The sequence below is a fragment of the Chiloscyllium plagiosum genome, unplaced genomic scaffold, assembly GCF_037043375.1.
Source record: "Chiloscyllium plagiosum isolate Xiang-an unplaced genomic scaffold, Cpla_swu_hap1 HiC_scaffold_2, whole genome shotgun sequence".
Taxonomy (NCBI): Eukaryota; Metazoa; Chordata; class Chondrichthyes; order Orectolobiformes; family Hemiscylliidae; genus Chiloscyllium; species Chiloscyllium plagiosum.
The window spans coordinates 96733941-96751345 of record NW_028270140.1 but is presented as its reverse complement, the minus strand read 5'-3'; the positions used below and the strand labels follow the sequence as shown (position 1 = coordinate 96751345).

The following is a 17405-nucleotide window of genomic DNA, read 5'->3' as shown; positions in this document are numbered from 1 at the left end:
TGTAAACTATGGTTGGAATGTCATGCTTCTAGGAATTCTCGTGCATGTCTCTGTTTGGCTTGTCCTAGGATGGATGTGTTGTCCCAGTCGAAGTGGTATCCTTCCTTATCTGTAGTAAGGATACTAGTGAGAGAGGGTCATGTTGTTTTGTGGCTAGTTGATGTTCATGTATCCTGGGGTACACCATAGGAAATGACATCACCACAGGAAATGACATCATTAAAGGAAACCCAAACATAGGAAACACCAGCGTGCTTTGTCCAGAGGCTTACTGAAGATATTACCTAGTATGGTGACGAGACGTGTGAAAATGAACCTTGCAGCTCAGTGAGCAAACTTGCATCCAGAACCTCAACCTGAGCTACAAATCTCTCAACCTCCAGAAGAATTTGCTGAGGTTTAATGTTATACTATATTAATTATACACTATCTTTTTTTCAAACAGTTTCAACCTGAATGAAGACTGAAGCTGCTCTGTGTGCTGTCAATCACAAATTGTGGGAAGAATAATAGTCTGGAGCTGCACATGTTTAGAGGGATCTGAATCTCAAGGGAAGCTCAGATTTATTCCGTTATTGACTTTGAATGAGATGTCCAAATGAAAAGAACATTTGAAACTTTGGTGTTCACTAACAAAGACAGCAAAAAAGCCTCATACGTTTGGCTGATCCAGAGTGCGGCACTTCTGTGAATGGTGGATTGTCAATTGTTATGTCTGCAGTGTTGCTGATGGCCCAGCTCTGAATTCATGCTGCTCAAGGATATTTATAGCTAATAGAATTGCACAGCTTTTGGTCCAAGATTTGAATAGAAATAGCAAAGTGGCCATGGCTGCTTTCATTAATAAATTGCTGTTGGTATTTCTAATTCTTCAGAACAATTGTATGTGCCATGAAAGTGCACTGTCTCTGTTAACAAGGTAGGTGTTAATATGAAGTCCTCTTTTTGCTAATGCAAGTAAGTAATTTCACGCGTGCTTACTACTTAACAAACTCATGCACACAATGAAACATTTAGAAATTTACTGTGCAAAATTGTCTCTTGTAAAAGTGTTGATATATTGTCTTTAAAGTTCCAGTTTTCTCAAAAGCTATGTGTCATGTGGGAAAAGTGCATTGTAATTAGAAACTGTTCATTTAGTAATTGTGTGAATCTGTGTTTCTTTTCTGATGAAGTACAGGAACATTTTACATCTTTGTTTCTCAGGTATAAACAAAACCCACGGACATTGCCATCCAATTGTCCCCAGAACAGGCAGCCAGAGAAACCAAATTCTCTGAACTTTAAACTTGATGTTAGAATGCCTGGAGTAACACCTTTGATGGTAAGTTTCATATAAATTTATTTGCTTTGTCATTCTCTGGTGTTCTTACTGCATTCCGATTTGTGTATTAAAATCAATTATTTCACATATTGAAATCTAATTTCTTATTCAGAATTATACATATTTATTGAATTAGGGTATTTTTGTGAAATCACAAGTAAATCTTGTTAAAATGTTGCAGCAGTAAAATTATTCAGTGTTTTTTTTAAGTTTATGTCCCTTCTCTGTTGGAATTCATACTGTGGATGTCATTGCATGTATTTTGTGGTTAACTTAGTTTCTGAGATAACTGTTAATTGAGTTAGCTAGGTTTTGTGGCAATGAACCAATAATCTCCATCTTGAGGGAAGCAAGAGTTGGCTTTTACATTCAGCAGAAGGAGTAATATACTGGAGAAATGCTGTTCAAACAAGATTCTCCATAAGCATTAGCATTTATTTTTTATTTTCAGTGCCACTACTATAACATTATAATAACAGATTCTATTTTTTATTTTACAAATCTGTACTGTTCTTGAATCTGCTGCTTAATTAATTTTGCATTCCTTGATAGTGAGGAACTTTGGTAATGCCAATTTCATTTTGTACTAATACTTTGAGATCCTGCAGTGATGTAACCAGAATGGCACAATTTAAAAGGAGTTGCTCTGCAGAAGGGATGACTCATTCTTGCGGATAATGCTCATTACTTCATGAAGCCCAGGGAAAATCTGTGAAAGGCTGCTTAAATTTGGGGAATTCTATTTGTATTTCATATTGAGTTGTTGTAAATAGGTGATATGTGAAAAAGGCATGAATTTGGCAATAGAAACTAAATGCAACTGGACTTTCTAAAAATAAAGCTAGGTTGCTTGAATTAAAAAAAACTTCTCTTTCCTTGTGTAATAAAAGATAGTTGAGGATAAGTTCCCAGCTTGATTGCTGTTCACTGATTTCTGCAGATTAGTGTGTGTACATGTGATGAGAAGCGTACTTTAATCTTCTCTGTTGCTGCCTGTAGTTGAATATCCTGTCAATATTTATCGTACAAAATTATATGAAGAATAGGTGCTTAATTGAATGTTTGGGTATTGCTGGCAATCGATGTCATACTTCTGAAAATTGGGGGAATAAAGGTCTAAAAGTCATAAAATGGCAGCATAAGGTCACTGTACCTTTGGATATGCACCGACATATTGAGAAACCTTGAGTGTGAGATTTCATAATGTTTGCCATTGTTGATACATTTAGTTCACGGCAGTTTGTTTTCCAAATGTGTTTTGGATTTAATGTTTTTAGTAGTTATAGTTCAGGGAAGCTAGATTCTCCAGTGAAATCTAGTGCATCCAGATGACTGTTTAAAAATTAGAATTATGAAGAGTATAGTGTGTTTGAGCATCTTAATGGATGTTTCACAGGCCATCTAATAAGTGCACGAGTTGAGTGTGTGGTGCTGGAAAAGCACAGCAGGTCAGGCAGCATCTGAGAAGCAGGAGAATCAACATTTCAGGCAAAAGCTCTTCAACTAATAAGTGCAGAAATCCTGTAATAAATGATGATATGGAGATGCCGGTCTTGGACAAGGGTGTACAAGGTTAAAAATCACACAACACCAGGTTATAGTCCAACAGGTTTAATTGGAAGCACTAGCTTTGAGTGCCACTCCCACCACCAGATGAAGGAGCGGCTCTCCGAAAGCTAGTGGCTTCCAATTAAACCTGTTGGACTATAACCTGGTGTTGTGATTTTTTAACTATAATAAATGATTTGAGTAAATATTATGCATTCCAAGTCTTTTGAAATAATCAAGACTTTTTTTTTAACAAAGACATTAAACTATTAGGTGATGATATTCCACTTGTATTTATAGAAGATCTATGTTGAAATTCTCCAGATGCTTATAAAGCTTAAAGCTTTTGGAATATTTAGCAGAATAAATTGAATCAGAAACTCACAGCAGTAGAAAGCAGGTAATTTTAATGGTAAACATTGGTGCTTAGTCATAGAGCTACTAATTGAGTTCTGTAAAGATCTACTCTAATTTACCACAATGTTTATATCGTTCATAAATTAGGCTGGGACGTGAGGTGGTGGTAGCCTAGTGGTATTGTCATCAGACTAGTAATCCAGAGATCCAAGTAATGTTCTAGGCAAAAAACCCAAAGAACTGGTGCTGGAAGTCAGAAACAAAATCTGAAGTCACTGGAAAAACTGAGGAGGTCTGGCAACATCTGTGCAGAGAAAGTAGTCTAGTGACCCTTCTTCAGAACTAATTACATCTTGGAAAAGTTGATATGTATGCTTGAGCAGGAGTGGGGGAGGGGGATGGAATAAACGATAGGTGGAAATGGAACCCAGAGAAAGAGAGCGAGAACAGCGGTTGGGCAGAGAAAGGCGTGAGTAAAAGTCAGCCTGTTAGAACAAAAAGCTGTTAATGGAAACCATGAGGGCCTGAGAATGGGTTGTTTGTGGTAGCAGCCCATGTTGTGATAGGTAGACAAGCAGGAGGCTGGAAGAACACGCAAAGCCAGGCAGCATCAGGAAGTGGAGAAGTCCTGGGTTCATATTCGAATTCAGTAACAACAGAATTAAAGATTTAATGAAGACCAAAAACCTGTTGTTGAATGGTGTAAAACTGCTTCATTAGTTTCCTTTTAAGCCCATGTGTAACTCCAGATCCACAGCCATGTGGTTGTGTCTTAACTTCCCTCTGAAATGGCCTATCAAACTACTCTGTTATATAAATTGCTACTAAGTTTAAAGAAAGGAATTGAACCAGACAGACGACCTGACAATAACTAAGACATTGGAAACAGCAACAGCAAACACAGTCCTGTCAACTCATCATGGTGGCTCAGTGGTTAGCACTGCTGCCTCACAGCACCAGGAACTGAGGTTCTATGCTAGCCTCGAGTCAATGTCTGTGGAGTTTGCACATTCTCCCCGTGTCTGTGTGGGTTTCCTCTGGCTGTTCCAGTTCCCTCCAATAGTCCAACAACATGCAGGTTAGGTGAATTGGCCATGCTGAATTGCCCGTAGTGCTCAGGGATGTGCAGGTTAGGATTAAATGTTGAGTAATAGGGTAGGGGAATGGGTTTGGGTGGGATACTCTTCAGAGGGTCAATGTGGACTTGGGTCGAAGGGCCAGTTTCCACAATGTAGGTATTCTAATCTGTGGTTCTTACTAATATCCAGGGGCTACTGTTAAAATTGGGAGGGCTGTCTCACAGACTGCAAAAGCAACAGTGTGACATAATCACTGACAAAATCATAACTTATAAATAATGTCCCAAGCAATGCCATCATAATTCCTGAATATGTCATATTTCACAAAACCAGGTGACACTACAGTGCTCAGGAACCCATGAAGTGTCACTAACAGGTCAAAGGTGTGCAAAGAAATCTCCAGCTGATTACCATGCAGCTTCTCATCACCTGACGAATCAGTACTCTGCCTGCCATGTTGAAAACCACTTCGCAAAAGCATCGCTAATGGAAAGGGTGCAGAATGTAGCCAGAGTGTGAGACTTCAGTGTTCATCACCAAGAATAACATAGCAGCATTACTCCTGATCCAAGTCATTGAGTTCTCAAGGACATAGCTGCTAGAAAGAGGGAAAAACATATTTGACCACATCCTCACCAATTTGTCTGCCGCAAATGCATCTGTCCATGACTGTATTGGCAAGAGTGACCACTGCACAGACCTTGTGGAGACAAAATCCCGACTTTATCTCGAACATATTTTCCATCGTGTTGTGCAGACTAAATGGATTAGATTCAGCAATTCCCAGCATCTATAAAGTGCTGGGAGTCATCTGAATTCAGTTCCAATACAACTGATAACCTTTAGGCATGGCATAATTCCCCACTCAACCATGACCATCAAAGCAGGATCAGCCTTGGTTCAAAGAAGAGTGTAGGAGGGCATGCCTGAAATGTGTCAACCTGGTGAAGATGCAAGACTATTTGAATGACAAACCACATAAGCAGCAAGTGATAGACAGAACCAAGGAATTCCACAAACAGCGAATAATATTTAAACTTTGCAATACTGCTACATCCAGAGGTCAATGGTGATGGACAATTAAACTCACTCAAGGAGGAGGCTCCGTAAATATCCTCATGCTTAATCATGGGGAAGCCCAGCACACCAGTGCAAAAGATAGTTAAAAAAACAGAATGGGTGATGACCTCCTACAGAGGTCCCCAGCGTCACTGGCAGTCTTCAGCGTGTTTGGTGCAATGTGATTTTAAGAAATGGCTGGAATTATTGAATATGGTCAAGGCTCTGAGCCCTGAAAATCTTACAGTAGTGCTGAAAATGTGCTCTAAAACTTGCTTATTCCCAAGCTAAGGTGTTCTGGTAGACCTATTGTACTGGTACAGTTATGTAGGAGAAAGTGAGGACTGCAGATCCAGCAACACATTTTTAAGCTCTGGTACAGTTATATATCCAATCAGGTGAAAAGATTCCCAGTTATGTCCTGTACACAAAGCAAAACAAATCCAAACTGGCCACATTCCACGCAATCAATCTACTTTCAATCATTAGTGAAGTGGTGGAAGGTGTCAGCAAAAATGCTGAGCAATAATCTGCACATTGAAGCTCTGTTGAGTTCTGTCAAATGTTTGGAGGCACTGGATGCTGCAAAGGCTATGGGCCCTGATACAATTCAAGCAATTGTACTGATGACCTGACCTCCAGCAGTCGTCTCATTCCTAGCAAAACTGGAATCAGTCGGTACTGGAGCAAACTCTCTATTGACAGGAGTCATACCTGGCACACAGGAAGATGATTGTGGTTGTTGAAGATCAGTCATCTCAGCACCAGGACATTTCTGCAGGATTTCCTCACGTGTCCTTGGCCCAACCATTTTCAGCTGCTTCATAAGCGATCTTCTATCTGTCATAAGGTCAGATGTAGGGAAGGTCACCGATGATTGCACAATATTATGAAACTTGAATAGGTGGAGAAAACTTATACAAGGATGTTGCCGGGGTTGGAGGGTTTGAGCTATAGTGAGAGACGGAATAGGCTGAATATGAAAGGTTTAGAGGGATATGGGCAAAATGCTGACAAACTAAGCAGCTGAAAATTTTGGACCTAGGACACTAGCCTGAAGAACACATGTAGTGATGTCCTGGAGCTCAGATGACTGACCTCCAGTAACCAACTTCATTTGTGCCAGGTCCGAGTCCAACCAGTAGACAGTTTTCCATGCAAATCTCATTGATTCCAATTTTGCTGGGGTTCATTGATGCCACACTGGGTCAAATATGGCCTTGATATCAAGGACTAATTTAAGGTGTCTGGTTGGCTTGGGCCAACTAGACAGAAGGGCCTGTTCCTGTGCTGTACAACTTGATGACCCTAAGTGATTTCACAGGCTGGGTCTGCAATTCTTATACACCTCCTAAATACACATCATAAGATGGTGGTGAACTGGTTTCTTGATTCACTGCAGTCCATTTGGTGGAGGTATACCCACAATGCCTTTGGGAATTCTGGAACAACAACATTGAGTAACAGTGGTTTATTTCTAAGACAGGATGGTGTGGGTCTTGCAGTTGATGGTTTTTCTTTATATTCCTGCCCTTGTCCTCTTTCATGGTCATGGTTATGGTTATGTAAAGTACTTTCCAAGGAGCCTTGGTAGATTTTTGTAGTACATCTTGTCATGGTGCACATTGCCTACACTGAGTATTGATAGTGGAGGAGTGAATGTTTATTGTGAATGTGATGCCAATCAAATGGACCGTTTTGTCTGGATGGTGTCAAGCTTTTTCAGTGTTGCTGGAGCTGCACACATCCAGAAAAGAGGAATATTCCAACACACTGACTTGTGCCTTGTAGATGGAAGATCGTCTTTGGAGAGTCATGAAGTGAATTGCCAACTGTGGTATTCCTAGCTTCTGGTTTATTCTTGAAGCTAAAGTATGTATATAGCTGGTTTGGATGGTATTAGCTATGAGGAGAGATTGGAAAAACTTTGTTCCTTTGCCATGGAGAAGTTGGTCGTGAGAGCAGCCACCTTAAACTGCTGCACTTCTTACTGACGCGATATCTACATTGCTATTAGGAAAGGAGTTCTAGGATTTTGCCCCAGTAACATTGAATGAACGGGGATATACTTTCAAGTCAGGTGGTTTGGAAGGGACCATGGTACAGGTTTCAGGTTTGGAAGGTACTGTCGAAGAGGCTTAGGTGAGTTACTGCATGCATCTTGGAGATGGTACACACTATTGCCAATATGCATCAGTGCTAAAGAACGTGCATTTTCAAGATGATGGCTGTGGTGCCAATCCTGTGGATTGTTGTCCAGGATGGTGTCAAGCTTCTTGATTCTTCTGACTGATGAGACATTACAAACGTGAGACAAATATTTATAGTTTATGCTCACTGGTAATTGATCCCTCTGTTAGGGAAAAAGTCCATTCCTACCCACTCTATGCATCTCATAAGTTTGCAGCTCTGAATCAAGTCCCCTTCTCTGTTGCAAGAAAAATAACCCTAACCAATTCAGCCTTTTTTTTTTCAGAACTGCAACGCTCCAGCAGTTTTCAGTTATAGAATTGCATCTATGTGGCAGATTTTGTAAGTACAGGCTGGTTGCAAACAGCCACAGCTACATGCTGTTTGATATCCAACAATCTTTGGATGTATGGCCATCAAACATGATATCACACCTGCACTGAATTTGATATACCATTATTACCCATTTGTGACATAGGCAGAACATAGTTTTGGCTTGATGGCAGCATCCTGTTTGTGGTAAATAACACTTGTATCACTCGCATAGTGGAAGCATGAAACAGCTACCTTAATCTGTTTCTCAAACTTTTGAGACACTTTATTCATCTTGGGTAGTCGGAGGTAGGCAGGAAAAATTGTCCTGATAAGTGTGGAGTTTATTGTAAGGAGGAAGCAGTGATTTAATGTCTAGGTGTGATTGCAATTCTGTCAAAGGGATTTTCAATTCATTGTTTGTTTTCAATATTTATATTTGTATTTAATTTCATTTTTTGTGTTGTCATCATAGTGCACTAATAAATAAAGTGGAAACACTTAGCTAAAGAGTTATAACACTGAAAGCCACTATTTATTCAAGCAGGATGACTGCAATCTCACACTGGGGTAAGGTAGAGGGAGATATCCTTCCTTGTAATAAAACTGCACTAGATTATTTCCTTGTACCTCTTTGGTGATCCTCTGCTGACAAAATGGTTGCAATCGGATTGTATCACCTGAAGCTATAAAACCCAGCTAGTTGAGCTTAAGGGACAGGAGATACATTTATATTTGGAGCTTCTTGGCTAGTGTGTGTCTATCTGAGGCCATAATTCTGTTGTCAGCATCACATTTACTGTCAATAATTTTGGGATTCAACATCACACACCTATCCAATGCAAATCGTCAAAATCCATTTATGCTGATCTGACACAGATGCACCCAGGTCCGATGAATCCAGGGGAAAGTAACCGATGTCTGTGCTTCGGAAACTTCTTAACTGCTGAGTGTGAAGCTCTGCTGGGATGACATATTAATAGGTGTTTTTCTTAAGTTTTGATTTACTTGCAGGCTAAGAAGTTTAAATGCAGCTTTGGGAGTTCTTTACATGGATGTGGGCCAATGCAACAGTGACCACACCTTGCTGATAATCAATTGGTAGATCTGATCTGCATTAAAGTAGTCAATTGGCTCAGTTTGGATGGTTGGTTTGCGATCCAAAGTGTGGGTTCTATTTCCTCCATGAAGTACTCTCCTTTTCAAACTCTGCGCACCTGAGGTTTGGTGAGCCTCTGGTTAAACCACAAGTTGCTTCTCTCTAATGAGAGCACAGCCCTGCGGTCTTCTTTGAATATAATGATTATGTACAATGGTAGTTGGGTTTTCAAAATTCATTGTTTTGAACCATGTGTTAGCTGTCACAGCACATAGGTGCACTAACTTAAAATGTTCTTATAATTTAAAAAAAACTCAACTTCAGATATTAATTCCATATTCACAGCAGTTAATCTATTTAATTTGAAACAGAATTTGTTTCAATCGGGTTATAAAAATGGCTGAATTTTAAATTGTGTCATTAAAGAGTTCTAAAGAAACTTCTTTTTGGCTTTTTACAGTCAGATAGCTACTTTTGCACGTTTGTTCCAGTGCCATCTGGTCAGAAGTCCTATATAGGTGAGTGTTCATGACAAGCGACGATGAAGCATCTTCATTTTATTTTTGAATATGTTCTCCTGTAGTATTTTCTTATTGAAAAATACGCAAATTCTGATGTCTTTGGAATCTTTCATCAACGCAAGGTCATATGGTGTATAAAATTTGACATTGGTAGGTTGGTCCAAATGTTTGTTATGTAGACAGTGTAAATATAGGATGTTCCATTATTAGCCAATTACATTTGAAGTCCTACATTGCTGGGTTTTGTTTTAAATGCCAAAAAAATGTTCTGATGAATTAACCAATGTTCAAAGGGAAAGAAAAGTACAATAAATAAGGCCTTCAACGTGTGTGTGTGTGTGTGTGTGTGTGTGTGTGTGTGTGTTCAAAATGTTCTTTATTTGACTAATAGGTAACAGTTTGAACATATCAAGCTCTGTTTTAAAAATAACTTTAAAAATAAATCTATGTCTAGACAAACAAGGCTTGACAAATGTCCCGAGTTTTCTTGGTAATTTTTATCAAATCATTATAAATGATCTGGATGTGGGCGTAGAATGATGGGTTAGTATATTTGCGGATAACACTAAGGTAGGCAGAGTTGAGGATAGTGCCAAAGCATATTATGGGTTACAGAGGAACATGGATCAGATGCAGCGCTCGGCTGAGAAGTGCAAATGGAGTTTAATACTGCAAAGTGTGAGGTCGTTCATTTCAGAAGAAATAACAGGAATGCAGAGTATTGGGCTAATGGTAAAATTCTTGGCAGTGTAGATGAACAGCGATCTGTGTCCAGGTGCATAAATCCTGGAAAGTTGCCACCCAGGTTGAAAGGATTGTTAAGAAGGCATGTGGTGTGTTGGCGTTTATTGGTAGGGGGATTGAGTTTCTGAGTCACAAGGTCATGCTCCATCTGTACACCTGGAGTATTGCGTGCAGTTCTGGTCACCGCATTATAGGAAGGATGTGGAAGCTTTGGAAAGGGATTAGAGGAGATTTATAGGATGTTGCCTGGTATGGAAGGGAGGTCTTACAAGGAAAGGCTGAGGGAACTGAGGCTGTTTTATTGGAGAGAAGGTGGTTGAGAGGTGACTTAATTGAGACGTATAAGGTAATCAGAGGATTAGATAGGGTGGACAGTGAGAGCTTATTTTCCTCGGATGGTGAAGGCTAACATGAGGGGTCATAGCTTTAAATTGAGGGGTGATTGATTTAGGACAGATATCGGGATAGTTACGTCACTCAGTAGTAGGGGCATGGAATAGCCTGCCTGCCCAACATTAAGGATATTTAAATGGGCATTGGATATACATAGGCATAATAATGGAACAGTGTAAGTTAAATGGGTGTATTTTCACAGGTTGGCGCAACATTGAGGACTAAAGGGCCTGTACTGCGCTTGTTATGTTCTATGTTCTATCCAGAGAAATTATTCAGTTGAGATTAAACCCTTGTCCACATTTTCTTGCGTATTTAACCTGTATTTTTGGAAGTTTAATTGGAATGTATATAAGATCAGAGAAACTGTCACTTGTACTATTTTTAAAAGGTTCCTTGGGTACTCTGAATGCTATATTATAGACAATGCAGACAATCTGACAATACTGCCCTAGATTTGCAATTGCATTCAAAAATGATCGAAATATAGGAGCAGGAATAGGGTATTCAAGCCTTTTGAGCCTCCTCTTCCATTGTGATAATTTGACTGTTTACCTTAATGTACTTTTCCCCCCACTACTTGGTGCCATTAGTAGTTATTAATTTGCTGACCTCTGTCTTGAGCATACTAAAGGTCCTAAACCCTCCAAGCTAGAAAATTCTAAAGATCCGCAACCTTCTGAGTGAATAAAGTTTTCCTCACCTCAGTCCTAAGTAGCATGCCTCTTATTTTGAGGTTATGTAACATTCCTTTTGAGCTCTTCAAGAACTTAGGAAATTCTAATTAGATTGTGTAAACTTCTAAATTAAGACCATAAGGTGCCAGAGCAAAGATTGGGCCTTACAGCTCATTGAGTCTGCTCTGCCATTCAATCATAGCTCTTAGGTTTCTCAACCCCATTTTCCCACTTTCTTTCTATAGCCTTTGATCTCCTTGGCAATCAAGACATATTTATCTCTGTTTTAAGTGTACGCAATAACCTGGCCTCCACAGCGTTCTGTGGCAATGAATCTCTCAGATTCACCACACTTTGTAGCTGAAGAAGTTTCTCCTTATCTTCATTCTAAAAAGTCTTCCCTGCAGTCTAAGGCTGTGTCCTCGGGTCCTCATCTCCTGCCAATCTTCCCAATGTCCATTCTTTCTAATATTGTATAAGCTTCAATCAGATTCCACTCATCCTTCTAAACTCCATCGTGTATAGTCCCACAGTCCTCAAACTTTCCTCATATCTTAAACCTTTCATTCCTGGGATCATTCTCATGAACCTCCTCTGGACCCACTCCAGGGCCATGGCATCTTTCCTGAGGTATGGGTCCCAAACTTGCTCACAGTACTCTGTGTCTGACCAGAACCTTTTAAACCCTCAGAAATGAATGACAACATTGTATTTGCCTTCCTAACTACTGACTCAACCTACAGGTTTACCTTAAGAGAAACCTGGACTAGGACTCGCAAGTTCCCTTTGCACTGTGGACTTCTGAATTTTCTCCCCATTTAGAAAATAGTCCATGCCTTTATTCTTTTGACCAAAGTGCACGTTGTTTTTCATCTGCCACTTTGCCCACTCTCCTAACCTGGCTAAACCTTTTTGTAGCCTCCCCACCGTCTCAGTACTACCTGCTGCTCCATCAACCTTTGTATCAAGTGTAAACTTAGCCAGACTACCTTCTATTCCTTCATCCAGATCATCGAACAATACAGCGCAGAATAGACCCTTCAGCCCTCGATGTTGCGCTCACCTGTGAACTATTCTCAGCTCGTCCCCCTGCACTATCCTATCATCATCCATGTGCTTATCCAAGGATTGTTTAAATCTCCCTAATGTGACTGAGTTAACTACATTGGCAAGTAGGAAATTCCACACTCTTAACACCCACCTCTGACATCTGTCTTAAATCTATCACCCCTCAATTTGTCGTTATGGCCCCTCGTACAGGCTGACATCGTCATCCTAGGAAAAAAGACTTTCACTGTCTACCCTATCTAATCCTCTGATCATCTTGCATGCCTCTATCAAATTCCCTCTTAGCCTTCTTCTTTCCAATGAGAACAGACCCAAGTGTCTCAGCCTTTCCTCATAAGACCTACCCTCCAGACCAGGCAACATCCTGGTAAATCTTCTCTGTACCTTTTCCAATGCTTCCACAACCTTCCCGCAATATGATGACCAGAACTGTACACAATATTCCAAGTGTGGCCGCACTGACTTTTTGTATAGTTGCAGCATGAGATTGCGGCTCCGGAACTCAATCCTCTACCATTGAAACCTAACACACCGTATGCCGCCTTAACAGCTCTATCCACCTGGGTGGCAACTTTCGGGGATCTATGTACATGGACTCCAAGATCCCTCTGCACATCGACACGACCAAGAATCTTTCCATTGATCCAGTATTCTGCCTTCCTGTTGTTCTTCACAAAGTGCATCACCTCACATTTTAGCTGCATTGAACTCCATTAGCCCAATTCTGCAGTTTATCCAAGTCCCCCTGCAACCTGTTGCAATTCTTCCAAACTGTCCACTACTCCACCGACTTTAGTGTCATCTGCAAGTTTACTAATCCATCCACCTATGCCTGCGTCCAAGTCCTTTATAAAAATGTCAAACAACAGTGGTCCCAAAACAGATCCTTGTGGCACACCACTAGTAACTGGACTTCAGGCTGAATATTTTCATCAACCACTACTCGCTGCCTTCTTTCAGAAAGCCAATTTCTAATCCAAACTGCTAAATCACCCTCAATCCCCTGCCTCTGCATTTTCTCCAACAGCCGACCATGTGGAACCTTATCAAAGGCTCCACTGAAGTCCATGTATACCACGTCAACTGCCTTACCCTCATCTACATGCTTGGTCATCTTCTCAAAAAAACTCAGGTTTATGAGACACGACGTGCCCTTGATGCAACATGTTGACTATCTGAAATCAAATTGTTGCTTGCTCGATGTTTATAAATTTTATCTCTTATAATTCTTTCTAAAACCTTTCCTACAACAGAAGTAAGTCTCACTAGTCTATAATTACCTGGGTCATCTCCACTGCCCTTCTTGAACAAGGGCACACCTTTTGCAAACCTGCAGTCCTCTGGTACTAAACCTGTAGACAATGGTGACTCAAATATCAAAGCCAAAGGCTCTGCTATTTCCTCCCTAGCTTTCCAGAGAATCCCTGGATAAATCCCATCCGGCCCAGGCAAATTGTCTACTTTCACCCCTTCTAGAATTGATAACACTTCTTCGTAACTAAACTCGATCCTTTCTAGTCTAATATCTCCTACCTCATTCTTCTCCTCTACAATATTCCCCTTTTTCTGAGTCAAAACCAATGAGAAATGTCCACACTCAACTTCCCACTTCTGTCTTTCACTGGCCCTATTCCTACCCTAGTCATCCTTTTATCCCTCACTTACCTATAGAAAGCTTTTGGGTTCTCCTTTATTCTATTTGTTAAAGACTGCTTGTGTCCTGTCTTTGCTCTTCTTAACTCTGTCTTTAAATCTAGGGAGGTGTAACCAGGAAAGGGTTTGCACTGTGTATGGTAGGACCCTGGAAAGTATAAAGGCAATAAGATCTAGGACCACAAGTAACCCATTCAGAACCATTAGGTCAGCTCTGCCATTCATTGTGGTCAATTCCATTTTCTTGTCTTTTTCTTATGACCCGTGTTTCCCTTACTGATTAAAAATCCAACTCCACCTTGAATATACTTAACAATTCACCTTGACAACCCTCTGCATTATAGAATTCCACAGTTTCTACCCTCAGAAGAAATTCCTCATCTTTGTCTTAATTGGATGACCCCCTTACTCTGAGATTATGCCTTCTGGTCTAGACTGTCCCATGTGGAGAAACAACTTTTCTGCATCAACCCTGTCTAGTCACTTAAAAAGTCTTTTATGTTTCAATAAGATCTCCTTTCATTCTTCTGAACTTCAATGAGTACAGGGCTAATAAAATCAACCTCTTATCATAAGTAAATTCCTCCATACATGTTACCAGCCTAGTGAACTTTCTCTGGACGGCCTCCAATGCCAGTATATCTCTCCTTTAGAAAGGGGGGCCTAAAGCTATTCAGAGTGTTCCAGCTGTGGTCTGACTACTATCTTGTATATTTTTTAGCAAAACCTCCCTACTTTTATACTCCCTTTCCTTTGAAATAAAGGCCAACATTCCATTTGCCTTCTCTCATATCCCCTGGACTGAAATACTGGCTTTTTATGATTCATAGATGAAGACTCCCAAATCTGTGTCATGTATCTTTTTGCAGTCTTTCCCCATTTAAATAATGTCCAGCTCAAAAGTGGAATCTTGGTATGCATGTTAACAGATCTGTGGAGATAGTAGGGTGAGTAGATAAGGTGAATTAAGAAGGCATTTGCATTTCTTGCCTTCATTAGCCAAGATGTAGAATGAAAGAGCAGGGAAGTTATTCTGGAACTGGGTGAAATGCAGATTTGGGTTAAACTGGAGAAATGTCTAGTTCCAGTTTCATACGAAAGATGTGATTGCATTAGAGACAATTGAAAGGAGATTTGGCAGGGTGCTGCCTGGCTGGAAGGTCTGAAATATGGGGTAAGACTGGATAGGCTGAAGTTGGTTTCCTTGGAGCAGCTAAGGTCGAGAGGGGAACCTGATTGAGGTATATAAGGTTGAGTGGCATAAATATAATGGATAGGAAAGCATTTTTTTTCCCCCCATTAGAGGGTCTGCAGTCAGAAGATGTAGATTTAAGGTAAGAGTTAAAATGCGAACAGATTTGAGGAAAATTATTTTACTTCGAGCGGTGAGAGTTTGGAATTCCCTTCCTGAAAAGCTGGTTGATTCTGAAACTCTTGTAAAGTAAGCAGTATTTAGATATTCACTTGTGTTTCCATAACCGCTTGGGGGCTATGGGCAGCAGAAACATAGGATGAATGTATTCAGGTTCTTTTAGATTGGCAAGGGCATGGGCTGAATGGCTGCCTCCTGTGCTTTCAAAGTTTAGAAGTAAAATTAAAGTAAATAAAAGTCTCAAAAGATAAAATACATACAGGGTATAGGAGGGCAGCTCAATTTAACAGAACTCTGCCTTTTGGTAAGTGATGAGTTGTGGACACTTCTCATAAAGCAGCTAAACCTACGTATAGGAAGTGTCACGAGTTGCACAAACTTGAGCTCCAAATTTTGGAGCTTGAAAAGCAGCAAATGTCACAAAGCTGCATTTCCAAGGCAGAAAGCTACATGGAGGGCACATTCCGAAAGATGGTCATACTGCAAATTAGGGGCAAACAGGCAATTAGGGAATGGGTGATCACTAGGCAGTCTAAGCAAAACATGAAGGTGTGTTTCCTTCCTAGAATCAAGGATGTCACAGACCAGCTCCAGAAAATTCTTCTGAAGAAGAGTGAACAGCCAGAGGTCACGGTGCATGTTGGTATTAATAACATGGGAAAATGGATGATCTGGTTCTACAATTGGAAATTAAGGAGCGAGGTAGAAAGATAGCAAACAGGGCCTCTATAGTAGTAATCTCTGAATTATTCTCAATGCCACATGCAAGTAAGTGCAGAAAATGTTTAATAGAACAAAAGAATGTGGGACAGGAAAGTTGGCACAGCAGGGAGGGCTTTTGGTTTCTTGGGCACTGGGACTAGCTCTAGGGGAGATTGTATCTGAATAAGTTCCTTGCAGAGTGTTTTGCTGGTTGGGGAGAGTTTGAACTAAAAATGTGTTGCTGGAAAAGCGCAGCAGGTCAGGCAGCATTCAAGGAGCAGGAGAATTGATGTTTCGGGCATGAGCCCTTCTTCAGGAACCCTCTGATGCTGCCTGACCTGCTGTGCTTTTCCAGCAACACATTTTCAGCTCTGATCTCCAGCATCTGCAGTCCTCACTTTCTCAGAGAGTTTGAACTAAACCTGCAGGTGTGTAGGAACCAGAAAAAATGTCAAAGAATAATAACATGGTGCTTGAAGGGAGAGGCATACAGCACAGAAATAGAAAGATTAGTAAGTTAGTTAATGAAGTTGGAGTAATAGAAGTGGTAATGAAGTCTAATTCAAGGCTATACCATTGTGAATGTACGGGATATAGTTAATCAGACAGGAGGGCCTAGAGACTATAGCTACAGATGACCTTGTCAGGATGATGTGATGATAACAAACATGGTTTAAGGAATGGCATCGCTAGCCAGTTTTAAATAGTCCTGTTTCAGGTGTTCAGAAAATATGGAAAAATGGGATAAAAGTAAGGAGGATTGCCACTTTTGGTTATAAAGACCTGGTTCTTGAAAATGAGGTTGGTTAAGTAGATCGTGACATGATCATTTAGGGGACAGCGCTCATTGTATTGTTTAGGATCTCGGTGGAAAATACATTGGTCAGTACAGAATAAGAAAAATCAACTGGCAGAGACCCAACCTAAATGGGGTAAAATCAGAGCTGAACCTGAGACTGATCACTTCCCCACCCTGCTGCCAAGAGATTGTGAAAAACTGTAGCTGAACAGGCTGCCTTCAGAGATGAGATTGTTTAGGCACAGCCTATATATTCTCCTATCTACAAATCAAAGACATTGCAAATAAGCTAAAGAATAAAAGGTGTGTTTATGAAATGTGTCAGGCAGAAAATATAATTGAGAACCAGGAGGGAATCGCAGCATTCAGAAGGGAGGTTTAAAACAAATACAAGAAGCAAAGAGGGGTTCTAAAAAAAAATTAACAGCTAACATACAGGGCTTATAGAAGACTTTCTAATTCCCCATCAACCATAAAAGGGCTTTAACAAGAGGAGTAGAACTGATCT

General features: G+C 40.4%; 1 protein-coding gene across 7 annotated transcripts in view; it reads left to right on the top strand.

The window, feature by feature from the left end:
- pam (peptidylglycine alpha-amidating monooxygenase) overlaps nucleotides 1–17405 on the top strand; it is a 229302-nt gene that overhangs the window by 94377 nt on the left and 117520 nt on the right. For all 7 annotated transcript variants that reach the window (XM_043710023.2, XM_043710018.2, XM_043710012.2 and 4 more), the window contains 3 exons: nucleotides 446–919; nucleotides 1207–1324; nucleotides 9429–9486. In XM_043710023.2, coding sequence (XP_043565958.2) covers nucleotides 828–919; nucleotides 1207–1324; nucleotides 9429–9486 — 268 coding nt within the window. In that variant the 5' untranslated portion in view covers nucleotides 446–827. The remainder of the gene's footprint in view (nucleotides 1–445; nucleotides 920–1206; nucleotides 1325–9428; nucleotides 9487–17405) is intronic.